This window comes from Cyclopterus lumpus, chromosome 4 (genome assembly GCF_009769545.1).
Source record: "Cyclopterus lumpus isolate fCycLum1 chromosome 4, fCycLum1.pri, whole genome shotgun sequence".
Lineage (NCBI taxonomy): Eukaryota > Metazoa > Chordata > Actinopteri > Perciformes > Cyclopteridae > Cyclopterus > Cyclopterus lumpus.
In genome coordinates, this window is record NC_046969.1 from 1,404,942 (window position 1) to 1,427,068 (window position 22,127).

At 46.4% G+C, this 22,127-nt stretch overlaps 1 protein-coding gene across 2 annotated transcripts in view; it reads right to left on the reverse strand.

The window, feature by feature from the left end:
• Positions 1-7,815: 7,815 nt before the first annotated feature.
• Positions 7,816-22,127, reverse strand: part of ryk (receptor like tyrosine kinase) — a 40,731-nt gene continuing 26,419 nt past the window's right edge. For both annotated transcript variants that reach the window (XM_034530861.1, XM_034530860.1), the window contains exons 10-16: positions 16,344-16,430; positions 15,645-15,714; positions 14,760-14,892; positions 12,611-12,720; positions 12,334-12,493; positions 10,477-10,613; positions 7,816-8,952 (exon numbers count right to left, since the gene is read on the reverse strand). In XM_034530861.1, the coding sequence (XP_034386752.1) occupies positions 8,841-8,952; positions 10,477-10,613; positions 12,334-12,493; positions 12,611-12,720; positions 14,760-14,892; positions 15,645-15,714; positions 16,344-16,430 (809 nt within the window). In that variant the 3' untranslated portion in view covers positions 7,816-8,840. The remainder of the gene's footprint in view (positions 8,953-10,476; positions 10,614-12,333; positions 12,494-12,610; positions 12,721-14,759; positions 14,893-15,644; positions 15,715-16,343; positions 16,431-22,127) is intronic.

The window sequence follows — 22,127 nt, forward strand, 5'->3', positions numbered from 1 at the left end:
GTTGTCGGTGATGTAATTGGACTCACAGCTCCACACGTAAACGTGTTGGACGTTTGAGAACAGACCGATTGTCTGAGTCAGGCACGCACGCGCCTGCGCGACTCTCACCTGCAGAGATGGCGAGCCGAGCAATTAAACCAAAACAAAGACTCTGCGCTGTGATTCAGGAACCATTGGTAGTGACTCAGGAACCATTGGTAGTGATTCAGGAACCATTGGTAGTGATTCAGGAACTATTGGTAGTGACTCAGGAACCATTGGTAGTGATTCAGGAACCATTGGTAGTGATTCAGGAACTATTGGTAGTGACTCAGGAACCATTGGTAGTGATTCAGGAACCATTGGTAGTGATTCAGGAACTATTGGTAGTGACTCAGGAACCATTGGTAGTGATTCAGGAACCATTGGTAGTGACTCAGGAACCATTGGTAGTGACTCAGGAACCATTGGTAGTGATTCAGGAACCATTGGTAGTGACTCAGGAACCATTGGTAGTGATTCAGGAACCATTGGTAGTGATTCAGGAACTATTGGTAGTGACTCAGGAACCATTGGTAGTGACTCAGGAACCATTGGTAGTGACTCAGGAACTATTGGTAGTGACTCAGGAACCATTGGTAGTGATTCAGGAACTATTGGTAGTGACTCAGGAACCATTAGTAGTGACTCAGGAACCATTGGTAGTGATTCAGGAACTATTGGTAGTGATTCAGGAACCATTGGTAGTGACTCAGGAACCATTGGTAGTGACTCAGGAACCATTGGTAGTGATTCAGGAGCCATTGGTAGGAACCATTGGTAGTGACTCAGGAACCATTGGTAGTGATTCAGGAACTATTGGTAGTGATTCAGGAACCATTGGTAGTGATTCAGGAACTATTGGTAGTGATTCAGGAACCATTGGTAGTGACTCAGGAACCATTGGTAGTGATTCAGGAGCCATTGGTAGTGATTCAGGAACCATTGGTAGTGACTCAGGAACCATTGGTAGTGATTCAGGAACCATTGGTAGTGATTCAGGAACTATTGGTAGTGACTCAGGAACCATTGGTAGTGATTCAGGAACCATTGGTAGTGACTCAGGAACCATTGGTAGTGATTCAGGAACCATTGGTAGTGATTCAGGAACTATTGGTAGTGACTCAGGAACCATTGGTAGTGACTCAGGAACCATTGGTAGTGACTCAGGAACCATTGGTAGTGATTCAGGAACTATTGGTAGTGACTCAGGAACCATTGGTAGTGATTCAGGAACTATTGGTAGTGACTCAGGAACCATTGGTAGTGATTCAGGAACTATTGGTAGTGACTCAGGAACCATTAGTAGTGACTCAGGAACCATTGGTAGTGATTCAGGAACTATTGGTAGTGATTCAGGAACCATTGGTAGTGACTCAGGAACCATTGGTAGTGACTCAGGAACCATTAGTAGTGACTCAGGAACCATTGGTAGTGATTCAGGAACTATTGGTAGTGATTCAGGAACCATTGGTAGTGACTCAGGAACCATTGGTAGTGACTCAGGAACCATTGGTAGTGATTCAGGAGCCATTGGTAGGAACCATTGGTAGTGACTCAGGAACCATTGGTAGTGATTCAGGAACTATTGGTAGTGATTCAGGAACCATTGGTAGTGATTCAGGAACTATTGGTAGTGATTCAGGAACCATTGGTAGTGACTCAGGAACCATTGGTAGTGATTCAGGAGCCATTGGTAGTGATTCAGGAACCATTGGTAGTGACTCAGGAACCATTGGTAGTGATTCAGGAACCATTGGTAGTGATTCAGGAACTATTGGTAGTGACTCAGGAACCATTGGTAGTGATTCAGGAACCATTGGTAGTGACTCAGGAACCATTGGTAGTGATTCAGGAACCATTGGTAGTGATTCAGGAACTATTGGTAGTGACTCAGGAACCATTGGTAGTGACTCAGGAACCATTGGTAGTGACTCAGGAACCATTGGTAGTGACTCAGGAACCATTGGTAGTGATTCAGGAACTATTGGTAGTGACTCAGGAACCATTAGTAGTGACTCAGGAACCATTGGTAGTGATTCAGGAACTATTGGTAGTGATTCAGGAACCATTGGTAGTGACTCAGGAACCATTGGTAGTGACTCAGGAACCATTGGTAGTGATTCAGGAGCCATTGGTAGGAACCATTGGTAGTGACTCAGGAACCATTGGTAGTGATTCAGGAACTATTGGTAGTGATTCAGGAACCATTGGTAGTGATTCAGGAACTATTGGTAGTGATTCAGGAACCATTGGTAGTGACTCAGGAACCATTGGTAGTGATTCAGGAGCCATTGGTAGTGATTCAGGAACCATTGGTAGTGACTCAGGAACCATTGGTAGTGATTCAGGAACTATTGGTAGTGATTCAGGAACCATTGGTAGTGACTCAGGAACCATTGGTAGTGATTCAGGAACCATTGGTAGTGACTCAGGAACCATTGGTAGTGATTCAGGAACTATTGGTAGTGATTCAGGAACCATTGGTAGTGACTCAGGAACCATTGGTAGTGACTCAGGAACCATTGGTAGTGATTCAGGAACCATTGGTAGTGACTCAGGAACCATTGTTAGTGACTCAGGAGCCATTGGTAGTGATTCAGGAACTATTGGTAGTGATCCAGGAGCCATTGGTAGTGACTCAGGAGCCATTGGTAGTGACTCAGGAGCCATTGGTAGTGATTCAGGAGCCTCATGAGCCATTGGTAGTGATTCAGGAGCCATTGTTAGTGACTCAGGAGCCATTGGTAGTGACTCAGGAGCCATTGGTAGTGATTCAGGAGCCTCATGAGCCATTGGTAGTGATTCAGGAGCCATTGGTAGTGATTCAGGAGCCATTGGTAGTGACTCAGGAACCATTGGTAGTGATTCAGGAACCATTGGTAGTGACTCAGGAACCATTGGTAGTGATTCAGGAACCATTGGTAGTGACTCAGGAGCCATTGGTAGTGATTCAGGAGCCATTGGTAGTGATTCAGGAACTATTGGTAGTGATTCAGGAACCATTGTTAGTGACTCAGGAGCCATTGGTAGTGATTCAGGAACTATTGGTAGTGATCCAGGAGCCATTGGTAGTGACTCAGGAGCCATTGGTAGTGACTCAGGAACCATTGGTAGTGATTCAGGAACCATTGGTAGTGACTCAGGAACCATTGGTAGTGATTCAGGAACTATTGGTAGTGATTCAGGAACCATTGGTAGTGACTCAGGAACCATTGGTAGTGACTCAAGAACCATTGGTAGTGATTCAGGAACCATTGGTAGTGACTCAGGAACCATTGTTAGTGACTCAGGAGCCATTGGTAGTGATTCAGGAACTATTGGTAGTGATCCAGGAGCCATTGGTAGTGACTCAGGAGCCATTGGTAGTGACTCAGGAGCCATTGGTAGTGATTCAGGAGCCTCATGAGCCATTGGTAGTGATTCAGGAGCCATTGTTAGTGACTCAGGAGCCATTGGTAGTGACTCAGGAGCCATTGGTAGTGATTCAGGAGCCTCATGAGCCATTGGTAGTGATTCAGGAGCCATTGGTAGTGATTCAGGAGCCATTGGTAGTGACTCAGGAACCATTGGTAGTGATTCAGGAACCATTGGTAGTGACTCAGGAACCATTGGTAGTGATTCAGGAACCATTGGTAGTGACTCAGGAGCCATTGGTAGTGATTCAGGAGCCATTGGTAGTGATTCAGGAACTATTGGTAGTGATTCAGGAACCATTGGTAGTGATTCAGGAACCATTGGTAGTGACTCAGGAACCATTGTTAGTGACTCAGGAGCCATTGGTAGTGATTCAGGAACTATTGGTAGTGATCCAGGAGCCATTGGTAGTGACTCAGGAGCCATTGGTAGTGACTCAGGAGCCATTGTTAGTGACTCAGGAGCCATTGGTAGTGACTCAGGAGCCATTGGTAGTGATTCAGGAGCCTCATGAGCCATTGGTAGTGATTCAGGAGCCATTGGTAGTGATTCAGGAGCCATTGGTAGTGACTCAGGAACCATTGGTAGTGATTCAGGAACCATTGGTAGTGACTCAGGAACCATTGGTAGTGATTCAGGAACCATTGGTAGTGACTCAGGAGCCATTGGTAGTGATTCAGGAGCCATTGGTAGTGATTCAGGAACTATTGGTAGTGATTCAGGAACCATTGTTAGTGACTCAGGAGCCATTGGTAGTGATTCAGGAACTATTGGTAGTGATCCAGGAGCCATTGGTAGTGACTCAGGAGCCATTGGTAGTGACTCAGGAACCATTGGTAGTGATTCAGGAACCATTGGTAGTGACTCAGGAACCATTGGTAGTGATTCAGGAACTATTGGTAGTGATTCAGGAACCATTGGTAGTGACTCAGGAACCATTGGTAGTGACTCAAGAACCATTGGTAGTGATTCAGGAACCATTGGTAGTGACTCAGGAACCATTGTTAGTGACTCAGGAGCCATTGGTAGTGATTCAGGAACTATTGGTAGTGATCCAGGAGCCATTGGTAGTGACTCAGGAGCCATTGGTAGTGACTCAGGAGCCATTGGTAGTGATTCAGGAGCCTCATGAGCCATTGGTAGTGATTCAGGAGCCATTGTTAGTGACTCAGGAGCCATTGGTAGTGACTCAGGAGCCATTGGTAGTGATTCAGGAGCCTCATGAGCCATTGGTAGTGATTCAGGAGCCATTGGTAGTGATTCAGGAGCCATTGGTAGTGACTCAGGAACCATTGGTAGTGATTCAGGAACCATTGGTAGTGACTCAGGAACCATTGGTAGTGATTCAGGAACCATTGGTAGTGACTCAGGAGCCATTGGTAGTGATTCAGGAGCCATTGGTAGTGATTCAGGAACTATTGGTAGTGATTCAGGAACCATTGGTAGTGATTCAGGAACCATTGGTAGTGACTCAGGAACCATTGTTAGTGACTCAGGAGCCATTGGTAGTGATTCAGGAACTATTGGTAGTGATCCAGGAGCCATTGGTAGTGACTCAGGAGCCATTGGTAGTGACTCAGGAGCCATTGGTAGTGATTCAGGAGCCTCTTGAGCCATTGGTAGTGATTCAGGAGCCATTGGTAGTGATTCAGGAACCATTGGTAGTGATTCAGGAGCCTCAGGAGCCATTGGTAGTGATTCAGGAGCCATTGGTAGTGATTCAGGAGCCATTGGTAGTGACTCAGGAACCATTGGTAGTGATTCAGGAGCCATTGGTAGTGATTCAGGAGCCTCAGGAGCCATTGGTAGTGACTGAGTCACGTCAGAGCTCTGCTGTCCGCTCATGCATCATTACTTGTGCTATGCGGCACTGACGCTCGTGCGAAGTGGGCCTTTGAGGGTCCTCCGCTCCCGAATGGACCCTAGCTACTCAGGGGCGTTTGATTTCTCCACAGCACGTGTTCACCTGGGTGGAAACGTCGTCCAGGTGAGCGGCGTACACTTACCTGGAAGACGCACAAGGTGACGCAAGACTTTTAGAAAGCCACTAGAAGGTGCGCTAGACTCGTTTGAATGGGCGGATAGACGGGGCACCGCTAACGACACAACTTGTTTGGTCACGTGTGTCGGCTTCCGGGTGGATAGATGTCCCTAAATGCTACTCAGGGTTCCTTGTGTGTCTACTTAGTCAGACTGGGACCAGGCAGCAGACACAGCGCAGGTGTTCCTCACAACATTAATCAGAGCTTCGTTGTATTCAGGTGTCCCAATAAACCGTGACGGGGTGTCAGCGTGCACGACGCCATGACCCTGAAACTAAAGCAGATTAATGGAATTCAGCCATCTTTGGATTTATTATTTGAACCAGTGCTTTTTTCTTTTTTTTACGACTGACTTGTCAAGATGTCTCCCATGAAAAGAGCCTATTAAAATACCCAGCGTGAAGGTTTTTAATTGTTGCAGATCTCTCTCACACACACACACGGTTGAAATAGTGTTTCCTCTCGGCTCCTTTGGCCTGTTTGTGACCTCCAGTCCGTCAATACCAAAGCACGCTGATGTGACTTGACGCAGGCGTTGAGCAGTTATCTGCCATGAGTCACGGTCATAAATCACCTCGATACACCAAACAAAAAAAACTCGCAATGCGCAATGAACGGAAGGATTGAGAGCGAACGTGATAATTGAGCTCAACTATTACGATGTAAGTGTCATAAAAACTGCTGTTATGAGACATCCCGCTACATTATTAAGGATTATAGCTTCCCTGTGATGTATTATGCACATGACTATAATGCAATGTTGATCGGGGTTTTACAGAAAGAAAGTGTTGGTAATCTTTAAAAACAACATTTGTAGTATTTGTTGAAAGTCTCTTTACATCGACAGCCATAAGGTAAGGTGTGAGGTATCGGTGGTCACCGACTCCTTCAATTCATTCAATTGAGTGGGTTTAACATTTGGATAATTATATTTTGTAAATCTAGGATATGCTTGCTATGTCTCAAGATGTTTAATAATCCCCTCACGAGGATCTCATTGGTCGATTAAATGTCTTTCTAAGCAACGCCAGATACGAGAGACAATATTCAGTGCCCAAGTGTTGCGCTTCGACCAATAAAAAAAGGTGAGAACAACTCGTGCCACGACTTGTTCTCACCTTTTTTAATTGGTCGAAGCGCAACACGCGCAGCCACACACACCCACACACTCACACACACACGCACACCCACCCACGCTTACCCACACACGCACGCACACCCACACGCCGGTGAGCTGAACTTGTAATGGTTGTCGGTGATGTAATTGGACTCACAGCTCCACACGTAAACGTGTTGGACGTTTGAGAACAGACCGATTGTCTGAGTCAGCACACGCGAGTAGACAAAATAAAAAGACCACCAGTACGACAAATGCACATCGAGCAAACTGAATAACTAAAGGCAGATCCAAAAGGTGAGTCACACTCGGCCGAAAGCTTTCAAGGATAACAAAAACGAACATAATGAACCTGTATGAACAGGGGCAACGTTTTTCTAAACCCCCTCAAACCTGTGGATGTTACTTTTGAGACTTCCGATGGATGTAAACCTCAAACTGTTGTGGCACAACAACAACGTACTCCTTACTCAACACGTCCTGCGGCTGCATTGCATCGTTGTCCATTAGGGCTGCTGCTGGTGAGGAAATCGTATACGACGCTGCTGTGACGCTGCTGTGATATTCCGACGTGACTTCCCATCACTGACGTTTAGCTCGGTTGTCCGTAGTAACAACACTACACCACCACAGGACAAATCATATATATGAGGTCGACATTGAAGCCCACGCAGATTAAGAATAACAAATATCGCTTGTGTTAAATATAAACAATGTTCAATAGGGACATTGAGGTGGATTGGCCCTCCAACTTTCTTGAAGCAGACCCGCTGCATATTGCCTTCTGTAAATATATTTGATTGCTTGTGAGAGCGAGGACTTAAAAGGATTCGGCACAAATTAAGACTTCACAGAACTTTCCATTACGCCACCATGCGAAGTGCTGCATATGACATCAACTTAGCCGAAAGCTATAGAAGTATGATTGGAAACAAAGAACCAGACAGAATCCATAACAACGTTCTCACTTTTCATGGACGCATGGGGCTTATTTCTGGTAACACAGCTACTTGAGTACTGATAGCTTCACTCATTTGGATCTCTAGTTCCTCACACTGGTTTGAAGGTTGAACAACAAGAAGCCACCGCTGTGTTTGGGAGCTTTCCTAAACAGGAACACATTCTTTGTACCAAACCACTCGGCTTCAACTGCGGCTTTCGTGGTACAAAACAAACATTATCCCTCAAACAGAAACATGGAGAAGAAATACAGACACGTTCTATATTTAAAAGATCCCATTTAATTTGTGGATATGAAATCGGGAAGCAGTTTAAAAACCTTAATTCAACATGCAGTGACCATAAAGACACATCACAAAGATGTTAAAAAGGTGTGGGAATACGATTCGACCGAGCTGGTCGGCCGTTTGTACGTGTTCACAGTGATTATTTGTGTTAGAGTTACTCACCATCAAAATCAGTCATTAAAAAAAAATTCCTGTGAAGGGCTGTGTTCTGACGCAGAACAATCAAGCTTATAGAATAGAGACGGAACGATGGTTCTGTCTGAGAGGTTTGTGACGGTGGAGAATAACATGTAGAAAAGGCAGGAAGAGGAAGAAGGTGCCGGCATTTCAAATGACCACGGTGTCCAGACGTCGTTCAACAAAGTGGCTCTGCTCTGGTGTCCAGACGTCTGATCCAAAAGTCCTCCAGACCCAGCGGTGTCCCTCTCGTTAAGGATTCACCTGGACACACGACGATCTGGTTTCCAGGAGGCCTCTCGTACGGCGCAGCAGAGTCAGCCCTCGAGTCAGCCCTCGAGTCAGCCCTCGAGTCAGCCCTCGAGTCAGCCCTGGTACCGGAACCGTTCCGCCTCCTTTCATCAACATCACTTCTACTGTTGTAAGTTACAAAACTCTAGAAAATACTGTCTTTTTAAAACCAGGTTGTCGGAGGCTTAAGTGTTCTTTAAAAAAATAAGTGTCCACTGGCGCGTAAATATCCGTGAATGCGAGGAAAGAGCACCACAGTTGCCATTTCTAGATGCTTTCAAAGCATACGGAACAATATTCAACAAAGAATCCTTTTACTTTGCTATGCTGTAAAAAGGGAATTCAACTATATAAAAACTCCAAAAAGAACTGTACAGAATACAAATCATCAGGACTTAAGTCTGCTCTTTTGTCTGATAAGGCACGTTTTCATACATGTGTTCCTTATGAATAGTGTCCACAAAGCCTTCAGTGTAAAAGTCCTCGCTTTAAAAGAAAAAGAAAAGAAAGAAGAGGAAGGAGCGGCTCGCTTCACACGTAAGCGCCCAACGCCGCGTGGAACTCCGTGAGACACTGAACAAGCTGCTGAAACTTGGGCCTCTCCTCGGGGTCCAGGGCCCAGCAGCACGCCATCACCGCGAACCTGCAAGACAGAGGGGAGGGCTCAAGACTGTCCACGAGCCGTCGCAGGGTCACGTGGGATGACGGCGCATTAGGGCCTTTGTAGGTGAATTTAAATGAATACATGAAACGGAGTGAGGAAAAAATAAATAAAAAATAACTCAACTAGAAATTGGCTATTTTGAGATTTTGATTTGCAAGTAAAAAAACGTGAGCAAATCGTTTGTTGTGTGTCAAGGAAGCACATTGCTTCACTTTGTAACTCAGGAAAAAGATGAAAAAGAATTTTGACACATTTTGCATTGAAACTAAATTAAAAAGAAATTCAGACGGCAGCAGGCGTTGCCATAAATGACTTTATCATCTCAGAGATGTTCTTTTTGTTTGTTTGGAGTTTGTTCCCATATTATTACCCGTCTCCGTGATCGATAGACATATATACTGTATATTTCATTTTGTACATGCAATGACTAATACGCAGTGATAGTTGTGTGTGAGTAACAGGATGCAGTGGGAGAGAGTGAGGGTGATGTGACACCCAGGCCATTGTAATGAAATGCCTCCCAACACCTACCACAAATATGATATTGTACTGAAACAGGAGCTGCCTGTATCGCGCAGATATAAATGAGGGACATATAATCATTTTATTAATCCACGCATGCCCCTGAAACGCATTATTTTGCAACCTCTGATCATTTGGGAAAGGAAGCCGTCCATTGTATCTAGAAGGAAACAGATTTCAGCCGATTATTGCTCGAGGCCTTTGTGGATATTCAAAACTATTCAGGGTTTTTCCAGCACACGGTTTTTTTTATTTTTGGAGGGTTAATAAAATATTTAAAAACTGTCAAAACAAATCAAAAGTAGGCACTAAGCATATATGATTAATGTTGTGTCTCTGGAGCTGAGACGTGAACAGATACTATTCCTTAGTTATTAAAAAAGAAGATTGGCTGACCACACTAAAATATAATTCAAGATGATGTGTGGAACTAAACGACACGAAACGGTTCTAATGTCGTCGGGGAAAGCGAGTGAGGGCACGGAACATAATAATGAAAATAAAAAATTGAGAGAGCATAATAATGACAAGAAAATACTGTGTGTTCCGTTGAAATGTGTGAATAAATATTCATAGTAGAAACAACCCCAACCAGACGCCTGATTGGTCGTAATTGTAGAAGATAATGAATATTTTTATTCCGACAACATGTATTTATATGTTTATTGTGCATCTGTTTTCCAATGCCTTGTAATCTGATCATATCTGTTGTTGTCCATCCTTGATTACTTCCGTTTCCTATTATTATTCTTTGTTTTGCTCTTTTTATTCTGTTTGATAAAAATAAATAATATTTGAGAGCAAAAAAAAAAAAAAAAAGAAGCTAATCATCTGATTATGACTACAACTAACACTTACTTGCATTCATGATTTATCTGACGCTTATTGTCCCGACTAATTTTCTCGAGAAAACCCTGAAGGCAGGAGGACCAGACATTTAGAATCAGTTAGAAAAAGAAAACTTGGTGTTCTTCAACGTACAGCTCATCTGGGCAGTTGATTGGTTGTGCTATCCGGTACCCGTCCTTCAGGTAGGCCGACATCTCGAAAGGGTCGATGTCGACGTAGGGGGTCTGACCCAGAGTCATCAGCTCCCACAGCGTCACTCCGAAGGCCCACTGCGAAACACACACACACAATCAGAGGCCGAGCATCCATAAACAGCTGTTTATCTTTTAACGTGTCATCCTCAGACAGGATAAACACAACCACCGTTCCTACTGTGAGGAAATGCACAAATGTTCCTCGGGAACAATGCGAGGAAATCACACTCGAACATTTAATACGGAATGTGGATCGTTTTGTTGAGAAGGCTGAAAGTAAACGCTCGGGTGGCCGTTTAGGGAAGGCCGAGGGGGTCAAGGACCCGCCCTGCGTGTTGTTGAGCTGACCTCCAAGTAGGAAACAAGGAAAAGAGGTGTTCCCAGATCAGTGTTACTCTTCCCGTTAACCCATATCTGAGGTCATTCTTCAAACTGAAGAGCTCACAGCAGGTGTTGCCGCTGCAGGAATGAGGAAACTTTAATGTTATATGTGTTTTTGGTCAAAAAAAGGTATATGGTTAACGAGATGAAGTTTGAAGCGTTTACGTGTCTTGAAAAGAGGCGGTTGCTAACGAGTAGTTATTCAAGACTACAAAACGCCATCATTCATGCGTAGTGTTATTTTAGATTTATTAAAAGGTGGTGCTCATTTGTGAAGAGGTTCTGCAATTATCCAAAAATCCAATGGAAAGATGCCATGGCCGCCTCAAATGGTCATCATCTCCCCTGGTGCCCTCTCTCTGGGACTGATCGTTATCTAACATAAAACCAACCTGGCAGACACTTGAGCTCTTCTGTTGTGTTAGTGCGTCCTGAGCTTTACCGCGGGGACACCACACCTTTAAAGGAAGTGAAGGGAGTGATTGAGGACGCGGGGCGCAGTGATGGGAGGGCTTCTGCCAACATCACGGCCAACTGTCCTAACAAGACCTAAACATAACAATAAGTCCCGTTCTCTGGTCTCTAACGTGCGTAACCACAGACGTGAGGGGATGGGGCACTGATGTGTGTAACGCTGGCATGTGTGACGCTCGGATGATGCAACACAGCTCCAGGTACTTGTCTGGACTTCCCCGAATGCTTCGTTGAACTGTAAGTGTCGGGGGGGTGAAGCGCCGTGACCATAAGAGGACTGCAGAGGAGCGGGGGCCTGTCTGGCTGCTGTCTGAGTCATCTCTGAGGATCTGTCGGGCTTCCCGACTGCCTCCGCCGCGCCCTGCGCCGCTATCCTGAGACAGGAAAGCGGGACGAGACACGCGGCACTCAACGCCTCCCTTTCCGCTGACACCTTGACCACGCAGCTAACAATGGCTTGGATTACAATTGGTGGCGTTTCCTGCGTCGCCCTCCTCTGCATCACGAACCCTTTGAAGCTATTAAGCTTGAGTTACCGCTCGCGGTTGGATGCCTCCGATAGCCAAGTTGCCAAGTTTGTCCAAAATGTCCCTCCTTCATCATACCACGTCTTGAGTTGTGGCCAGGAATGTGTTTAGTGAGTGACCGTGATCTTTGACCACGACATTCTGATCAGGTCATCTTTGAGTCCAAATGGATGTTTGTAACCAATTCCCTCAAGGTGTTCCTGAGATATGGCGTTCGAGGACGGGACAAACGAGACGGCACAGTGACCTTTGACCACCAAAATCTATTCAGCCCCCCCCTTCCCCTGCCTCGGTGGACGTTTGTGCCAAAATGTAAGACATTCCCTCCCGGCTGTTCTGAGGTATCGTATTGTCTTGGTTGGATGGTTGTTGTTGCAAGAAGTAAACTGCATATCAAGCACCGCGGCTCTTACCACGTCACTCGCACTGGAGAAGTCGTTGTTGAGCAAACTTTCCAGGGCCATCCAGCGGACTGGCCTGTTCTCATTATCCCCCAGACAGTGGTAATCCATGGGAAATAGGTCTCGGGCAAGGGCATTGTCTGTTATCTTCACCTGCATGTTATCGTCAATGCTGTGGGAGGGGGAGAAGGAGGAAAGGGGGGAGGAGACATGAGAAAGAACCAAATATAAATGTACTACCAAATCACCTGAAAGAAGACCTGTGGGCGAATGAGGGCGCACCACTTACACACAGTTCCTGGCAGCAAGGTCTTTGTGGATGACCTCCCTGCGGGCCAGGTAGCTCATTCCACATGCGATCTGGATGGCCATGTAAACCAAGTCTTGTTGAGAGATTGCCTGAGAGGAAATGAGGGAGAGGCAATGTGCATTTGAGAAGCAGAGAGAGGAAAAAACAATTTAAAAAAAGGGGGGGGGGGGGGGGGGGGGGGGGGGAAGTGGGGACAGGAGACCGGAGATGGCAGTGTGACTTTGCAGCGGTGAAGTTGGCCGTCTGTGTCAACTTGTTCTAATTTCCTTTAACTCAGGACACGCTCGACCACGGGTCAGAGATGGGAGTTACATCTCAAAGACGATTTCAGTCTTTCACTGCAAGTGCAAGGCTGAAAAGGCACTTGCCCTTGAGCAAGGCACTCGGGTGGGTTAAACGTGCTGCGTGTGTGACAATGAAAGTTGATTTACATTTAACGCTAACTAGCATATGTTAGCATGATAAACCAATAAAAAAAAAATGTCTTGTGCTAAAACGCTGAACTTACATGTTGGCGCCTTTGCATGCCGACAGTCAATCACTATTTCTGGGTGCATCACGTGACGCCACGAGGCCCAGAAGATGTTGTCAATAGACTTACTTTAGGAAAGAGGTGCCCGATGTCACACTAAGCGCCTGATAGCGAGCTGAGGCCGAGCAGTGGGAGGCGGCGTTGCTGTTTGGACTTCACAAATGAGGAAGCTTAACGATGTTTTGACCTCATGGGCCACTTTCATTGGCATGACCGTTCATCCAACCACGCATCCACCGTCGTTGTGCGACCACGCGGCCGATGTTGGCGTTACGAACGCTGTGCTCGAGTACAGCCTCACATGGCTGCAGACAACTACAGACGCTTCAGATGACACTAAAGCTGAAATGTAAAATGACGTCATTGACCCAGATGAACCACTGTGTGTGCAACAGAGGGGACATTTGATTGGAATGAAAGCGAGAGGTTGGAGTGGGAGACGTTACATGGAGCCGTTTGTTTGTGACCCGGTCGCCGTGTTGAAAACAACATGCTCGTCTAACAGCTAAACAGTACAGTTAAAGCCACGAGGAGCACTCAAAGGTTTTCCTTCTCCCACAGATGATCTGTATATGTTTTTGTATGCGATCCAATTCACTCCACCGCACAACCCCTGGCTTTGGCACACATGGGAGGGTGGGGGGGGAGTTCTTTTAGGCAGTTTAATCTTATCTGGCATCGGACATTGTAATACAACCTAAATGAATGAATCCCACAACACAGGAAAACAAAGTCTTGGCAATCACTGGAGGGAGAGGAGAACATTTTATGTCAACAACCTCGAGCAAAACTGAGACATGTTGAGCTGGTACCCGGCTCTCTGTATCCACCCTGCACAGCGACTGCAACAGTTGCTTTGTCAGTGGAAAAAAGGACAAAGTGTGAAAAAGGTCAACACCTTTTTGTGTGTTTTTTTCCCTCTTCACTGTTTTGTCTCCCAGACCAGATGTTCACTTGCAGAATGAATGTAGTGTTGTGCTCCCTCAGAGCTTTGACTCCCCTGTACTGATGCACCTCGGATTTATAGGTCGATGTTTATTGCAACAGCTCAACTTAATGACTATGTCTTGGTCTCCTACAACTGCCAAAAGTACTTAATGAGATTGCAGAGAACGAAGGTGCTGATGTGCGTTACCTGAAACCTTCCAAAGCCGTTTGTCATGAATGCAAATGACTGGCAAGCTTCGTCTTGTGAGTGTTTCGCTCCATCTGTATTTTGCAGCTGATTGATCGGTTGGATTTGTGCTGTGGCTTTGCCAAGCACATCAAAGACTCCCCGGGGTTAACCTGTACAAAAGACCGATTGTCTTTACATCGGGCATACAAATCTCTGCCTTGAGCACCGGCTTCGTGACTGTATCAACAGTCCTCCTCACAACAGACGTTACTGGTCGGGGTTAACTTTGTGTCGACTGCTGCAAATGCACCAAACCTTCTGTCAGGTGTGACTCTTGGATCCAATCGGACCTTTGTTCCGATTTGGGGGATTTTACTTTCATAGCTTAATAAACATCCCGGTGCAATGCCATATTCTTGAGGCATGTATTGTAATGGTTTCACGAGTGTTTTCATTTGTATTTCTATATGCACGCTCACCTGTGGGTTGTTGGCCTCGGCGAGCTTGCACTGCCGCAGGAACAGCTTGAGATTCCCCCAAGCCATGAACGGCAACAGCACCATGGGCTTCTCTCCGTCCTCCGTGCACACGTTACTTATGGGCAGCAGGTTCCTGAGTGCGGAGAGACGGACCGCCATGTTTAACACAGCTGCACACACACACTGTTCATGCACGCGCGACGGCGGGATTCTTGGAAGATGGAAGCGTGAGCGGGCTCATCCAAACTGTTGCGGAAGAGGAAGTGTCAGCGACGTTGACTCAACTGACCTAAAAAAGGAGGAAGCAGCGGGCCGACGTGACGACAATCTACGTTAAATTAAGTAGCTGGCCTACTGATGAATTATCTACTGCAACTTGAAACTAAAACAAATGCATTCACGACTGTGGGTCAGTGGTTGGCGGTTCAATCCCCGCCCTAGTCCACGTGTCCTTGAGCAAGACACTTAACCCTGAATTGTTCCCTGTAGCTGTGTCTAGTGTATGAATGTAACATTATTGTAAGTCGCTTTGGATAAAAGCGTCAGCTAAATGACATGTAATGTAATCCACAGTGTGATCATTTATAAAAATGTATGATTGTATTCTAGAAGTCGCGTGCGAGCCATTTGAGTGTGTTGTGTCTCTGTTCCCTTCTCGGTCTACACAGCGTGTGCTCTCTGTGGTTTCATCAGCGTTCACACGAGCCATTCAAAAGAAAACATTCAAACTGGTGATGATAAAGTTACGGACTAAGATGATGGGGGTTTGGCCTTCTTTTGTTTTTTCTTTGTGTTTTTCTATTTTGATTTAAATTGTTTTATCAGCCCAAAAGGCAAATGCACTAACACTAAACAGAACAGTGATTAGTGTTCGCTTCCACTCACCGATGATGAAGTCCACGGAGCTTGCAGCTTTCAGTCAACATCATGGTCACCTGCACCTCAGACGCATTATCTGAACCATTTTAAATCAGACACACAATAAAAAATTGAGCAATGTGACAGAAATAGAGAATGTCATGTCGTGCTTGATTAATATGCGTTTTGCCCACTACAGTCATTTGTAGTGGGAAACCTGACTTGTGCCAAGCTGACCGAGGTCCGGTCTTTTTATCTGCGTGTGCAGCTTTGCCATCGTCTGATTCTGATGGGAGCGGCATTGTTCTCCCGCTACCCCCCAAAAAAAGGCGCATGAGGAGGAAGTGAAGAGTTTAACAAAAGCCGAGACTGGCATGGGGATATTGTTCACCGAGTAGTATCCACCCCTCCCTGAGTAAACACGGGCGAGCGCAGGGGTCAGGAGGCAGCTGGCAGAGAAAGCCGACACATGGCGCTAACAAAGATCCCGACATGCAGCGAGAGAAAAGAGTGGAACTCATTTAACGCTCACATCCGTGTGCCGGTTAACTGGAGAGCTGCGTTTCTGTCCAACGGCCCTCTACAATACGGGAATCTCTTTCCCACCCAACACTCGACTTAGAAAACCCCTGGAGTGAGTTTGCACATTAGAAATGAGAGGTGGAATAACTTTATTACATTTCTTTGACAACTACGCATTGAACCGTGCAGTGCAGCAGCGCCTACCTTTCACCGTCTTCACAAAGACCTGCTTTTCCTTGCTGGGGTCCTTTTCATCCAGCAGCACGCCAAGGAAGATGCGCCCAAACGTGCCTGTCACAGGAACAAACCAACGGCGTCTTTTAATTATTTGAGGGGAAAAGGGGGCAGCAAAGACACGCGGCCGGAGGCGCCGCATTCAAAAGTGGACATGCTTCTTCTGCTGAAGGCGCGCTGTAAAAAGGAGGTTAGGCAGCGAGAGGCAAACCAAGAGAGATTCAGTGGGAGCTCAGAGGGCCTTTCATCACTCTGGAGCACATTCGGTAACACATCGGACGGGGAAAGGCCAAGTGAGCACATTCATCATCTCCTTTGTCTAAAATGTCACCCCATGGCTCCAGGACTTTGCTGAGGTAAAACGCAATTTGAGAACATAAACCATCAACATAAATTTAAAAGAAAAAAAAGAAAAAAAATCAGAGCCCCGAGGCTAACTTGTGTTTCGACAGGAGAGGAGTCGAAAGCACAACAACAGAGTTAGTGTGTAGCCGTCTCCCTCAAGCCTGCCCGGACCTGCTGGCTCACTAAGAACAGAACCCGTCAGTTCAAGCGCCTCTGAGACTTGGCCTGGTTTACCTCTTCGTGTTCTTAATATTTATTCGTGGCATTGTGGATGTGGACGGAAAGGTAGATTTGCATGTACAGATGTTCACCAGTGTTTACTTGCAGATGGTGACGACAGCTGTCATAGAGCGTCAACAACTGTCATAGAGCGTCAACAGCTGTCATAGCGCGTCAACAGCTGTCATAGAGCGTCAACAGCTGTCATAGAGCGCCATAGAGTGTCAGCAACTGTCATAGAGCGTCAACAACTGTCATAGAGCGCCATAGAGCATCAGCAACTGTCATAGAGCGTCAACAACTGTCAGAGCGCCATAGTGTCAGCAACTGTCATAGAGCGTCAACAACTGTCATAGAGCGCCATAGAGCATCAGCAACTGTCATAGCGCGTCAACAACTGTCAGAGCGTCAACAGCTTTTATAGGGTGTCATAGAGCGTCAACAACTGTCATAGAGGGTCAACAACTGTCAGAGCGTCAACAACTGTCATAGGCTGTCAACTGTCAAAGAGCATCAACAACTGCCATAGAGCGTCAACAACTGTCAACAGCTGTCATAGAGCGTCAACAACTGCCATAGAGCGTCAACAACTGTCAGAGCGTCAACAACTGTCATAGAGCATCAACAGCTGTTATAGAGCATCAACAACTGTCATAGAGCGTCAACAGCTGTCATAGAGCGTCAACAGCTGTCATAGAGGGTCAACAGCTGTCATAGAGCATCAACAACCGTCATAGAGCGTCAACAACTGTCAAAGAGCGTCAACAGCTGTCAGAGCATCAACAGCTGTCATAGAGCGTCAACAACTGTCATAGAGCGCCATAGAGTGTCAACAACCGTCATAGAGCATCAACAACTGTCATAGAGCGTCAGCAACTGTCATAGAGCGCCAACAACCGTCATAGAGCATCAACAACTGTCATAGAGCGTCAGCAACTGTCATAGAGCGCCAACAGCTGTCAGAGCGTCAACAGCTGTCATAGAGCGCCATAGAGTGTCAACAACTGTCATAGCGCGTCAACAGCTGTCATAGAGCGCCAACAACTGTCAGTGTCAACAACTGTCATAGCGCGTCAACAACTGTCAGAGCGTCAACAACTGTCATAGCGCGTCAACAACTGTCATAGAGCGTCAACAGCTGTTATAGGGTGTCATAGAGCGTTAACAACTGTCATAGAGGGTCAACAACTGTCAGAGCGTCAACAACTGTCAGAGCGTCAACAACTGTCATAGGCTGTCAACTGTCATAGAGCATCAACAACTGCCATAGAGCGTCAACAACTGTCAACAGCTGTCATAGAGCGTCAACAACTGCCATAGAGCGTCAAAAACTGTCAGAGCGTCACCAGCTGTTATAGAGCGTCAACAACTGTCATAGAGCGTCAACAGCTGTCATAGAGCGTCAACAGCTGTCATAGAGCGTCAACAGCTGTCATAGAGCATCAACAACCGTCATAGAGCATCAACAACTGTCATAGAGTGTCAACAACTGTCATAGAGCGTCAACAGCTGTCAGAGCGTCAACAGCTGTCATAGAGCGTCAACAACTGTCATAGAGCGCCATAGAGTGTCAACAACCGTCATAGAGCATCAACAACTGTCATAGAGCGTCAGCAACTGTCATAGAGCGCCAACAACCGTCATAGAGCATCAACAACTGTCATAGAGCGTCAGCAACTGTCATAGAGCGCCAACAGCTGTCATAGAGCGCCATAGAGTGTCAACAACTGTCATAGCGCGTCAACAGCTGTCATAGAGCGCCAACAACTGTCAGTGTCAACAACTGTCATAGCGCGTCAACAACTGTCAGAGCGTCAACAACTGTCATAGCGCGTCAACAACTGTCATAGAGCGTCAACAGCTGTTATAGGGTGTCATAGAGCGTTAACAACTGTCATAGAGGGTCAACAACTGTCAGAGCGTCAACAACTGTCAGAGCGTCAACAACTGTCATAGGCTGTCAACTGTCATAGAGCATCAACAACTGCCATAGAGCGTCAACAACTGTCAACAGCTGTCATAGAGCGTCAACAACTGCCATAGAGCGTCAAAAACTGTCAGAGCGTCACCAGCTGTTATAGAGCGTCAACAACTGTCATAGAGCGTCAACAGCTGTCATAGAGCGTCAACAGCTGTCATAGAGCGTCAACAGCTGTCATAGAGCATCAACAACCGTCATAGAGCATCAACAACTGTCATAGAGTGTCAACAACTGTCATAGAGCGTCAACAGCTGTCAGAGCGTCAACAGCTGTCATAGAGCGTCAACAACTGTCATAGAGCGCCATAGAGTGTCAACAACCGTCATAGAGCATCAACAACTGTCATAGAGCGTCAGCAACTGTCATAGAGCGCCAACAACCGTCATAGAGCATCAACAACTGTCATAGAGCGTCAGCAACTGTCATAGAGCGTCAACAGCTGTCAGAGCGTCAACAGCTGTCATAGAGCGTCAACAACTGTCATAGAGCGCCATAGAGTGTCAACAAATGTCATAGCGCGTCAACAACTGTCATAGAGCGTCAACAGCTGTCAGAGCGTCAACAGCTGTTATAGGGTGTCATAGAGCGTCAACAACTGTCATAGAGCGTCAACAACTGTCATAGCGTGTCAACAACTGTCATAGTGCGTCAACATCTGTCATAGAGCGTCAACAACTGTCAGAGCGTCAACAGCTGTTATAGGGTGTCATAGAGCGTCAACAACTGTCATAGAGCATCAACAACTGTCAGAGCGTCAACAACTGTCATAGAGCGTCAACAACTGTCATAGAGCGTCAACAGCTGCCATAGAGTGTCAACAACTGTCAGAGCGTCAACAGCTGTCATAGAGCGTCAACAACTGTCATAGAGTCAACAACTGTCATAGAGCATCACCAGCTGTTATAGAGCGTCAACAACTGTCAGAGCGTCAACAGCTGTTATAGGGTGTCATAGAGCGTCAACAACTGTCATAGAGCATCAACAACTGTCAGAGCGTCAACAACTGTCATAGAGCGTCAACAGCTGTCATAGAGTGTCAACAACTGTCATAGAGCATCACCAGCTGTTATAGAGCGTCAACAACTGTCATAGAGCGTCAACAGCTGTCATAGAGCGTCAACAGCTGTCATAGAGCGCCAACAACTGTCATAGAGCGTCAACAGCTGTCATAGAGCGTCAACAGCTGTCATAGAGCGCCAACAACTGTCATAGAGCGTCAGCAACTGTCATAGAGCGTCAACAACTGTCATAGTGTCAACAGCTGTCATAGAGCGTCAACAGCTGTCAGAGCGTCAACAGCTGTCAGAGCGTCAACAGCTGTCATAGAGCGTCAACAACTGTCATAGAGCGCCAACAACTGTCATAGAGCGCCAACAACTGTCATAGTGTCAACAACTGTCATAGCGCGTCAACAACTGTCAGAGCGTCAACAACTGTCAGAGCGTCAACAACTGTCATAGAGAGCCAACAACTGTCATAGAGCGCCAACAACTGTTATAGTGTCAACAACTGTCATAGCGCGTCAACAACTGTCATAGAGCGCCAACAACTGTCATAGAGCGCCAACAACTGTCATAGTGTCAACAACTGTCATAGCGCGTCAACAACTGTCAGAGCGTCAACTGTCATAGCGCGTCAACAACTGTCATAGAGCGTCAACAGCTGTTATAGGGTGTCATAGAGCGTCAACAACTGTCATAGAGCGTCAACAACTGTCAGAGCGTCAACAGCTGTTATAGGGTGTCATAGAGCGTCAACAACTGTCATAGAGCGTCAACAACTGTCAGAGCGTCAACAACTGTTATAGGGTGTCATAGAGCGTCAACAGCTGCCATAGAGTGTCAACAACTGTCAGAGCGTCAACAGCTGTCATAGAGCGTCAACAACTGTCAGAGCGTCAACAGCTGTTATAGGGTGTCATAGAGCGTCAACAACTGTCATAGAGCGTCAACAACTGTCAGAGCGTCAACAGCTGTCATAGAGCGTCAACAACTGTCATAGAGCGTCAACAGCTGTTATAGGGTGTCATAGAGCGTCAACAGCTGCCATAGAGTGTCAACAACTGTCAGAGCGTCAACAGCTGTCATAGAGCGTCAACAACTGTCAGAGCGTCAACAGCTGTCATAGAGCGTCAACAACTGCCATAGAGCGTCAAAAACTGTCATAGAGCGTCAACAACTGTCATAGAGCGTCAACAGCTGTCATAGAGCGTCAACAGCTGTCATAGAGCGTCAACAACTGTCATAGAGAGTCAACAACTGTCATAGAGCGTCAACAGCTGTCATAGAGCGGCAACAGCTGTCATAGACTCAACAACTGTCATAGAGCGTCAACAGCTGTCAGAGTGGCAACAACTGTCATAGAGCATCAACAGCTGTCATAGACTCAACAACTGTCATAGAGCATCAACAGCTGTCATAGACTCAACAACTGTCATAGAGCATCAACAGCTGTCATAGAGCGGCAACAACTGTCATAGAGCGTCAACAGCTGTCATAGAGCGTCAACAACTGTCATAGAGCGTCAACAGCTGTCAGAGCGGCAACAACTGTCATAGAGCGGCAACAACTGTCATAGAGCATAAACAACTGTCATAGAGCGTCAACAGCTGTCATAGAGCGTCAACAACTGTCAGAGCGTCAACAGCTGTCATAGAGCATCAACAACTGTCAAAGCGTCAACAACTGTCAGAGCGTCAACAGCTGTCATAGAGCATCAACAACTGTCAACAGCTGTCATAGAGCGTCAACAGCTGTCATAGAGCGGCAACAACTGTCATAGAGCGTCAACAGCTGTCATAGAGCGTCAACAACTGTCATAGAGCATCAACAACTGTCAACAGCTGTCATAGCGCATCAACAGCTGTCATAGAGCGTCAACAGCTGTCATAGAGCGTCAACAACTGTCATAGAGCGTCAACAGCTGTCATAGAGCATCAACAGCTGTCATAGAGCGCCAACAACTGTCATAGAGCGTCAACAGCTGTCATAGAGCGTCAACAACTGTCATAGAGCGTCAACAACTGTCATAGAGCGTCAACAGCTGTCATAGAGCATCAACAACTGTCAACAGCTGTCATAGAGCGTCAACAGCTGCCATAGAGCGTCAACAACTGGCATAGCGCGTCAACAGCTGTCATAGAGCGCCAACAACTGTCATAGAGCGTCAACAGCTGTCATAGAGCATCAGCAGCTGTCATAGAGCGCCAA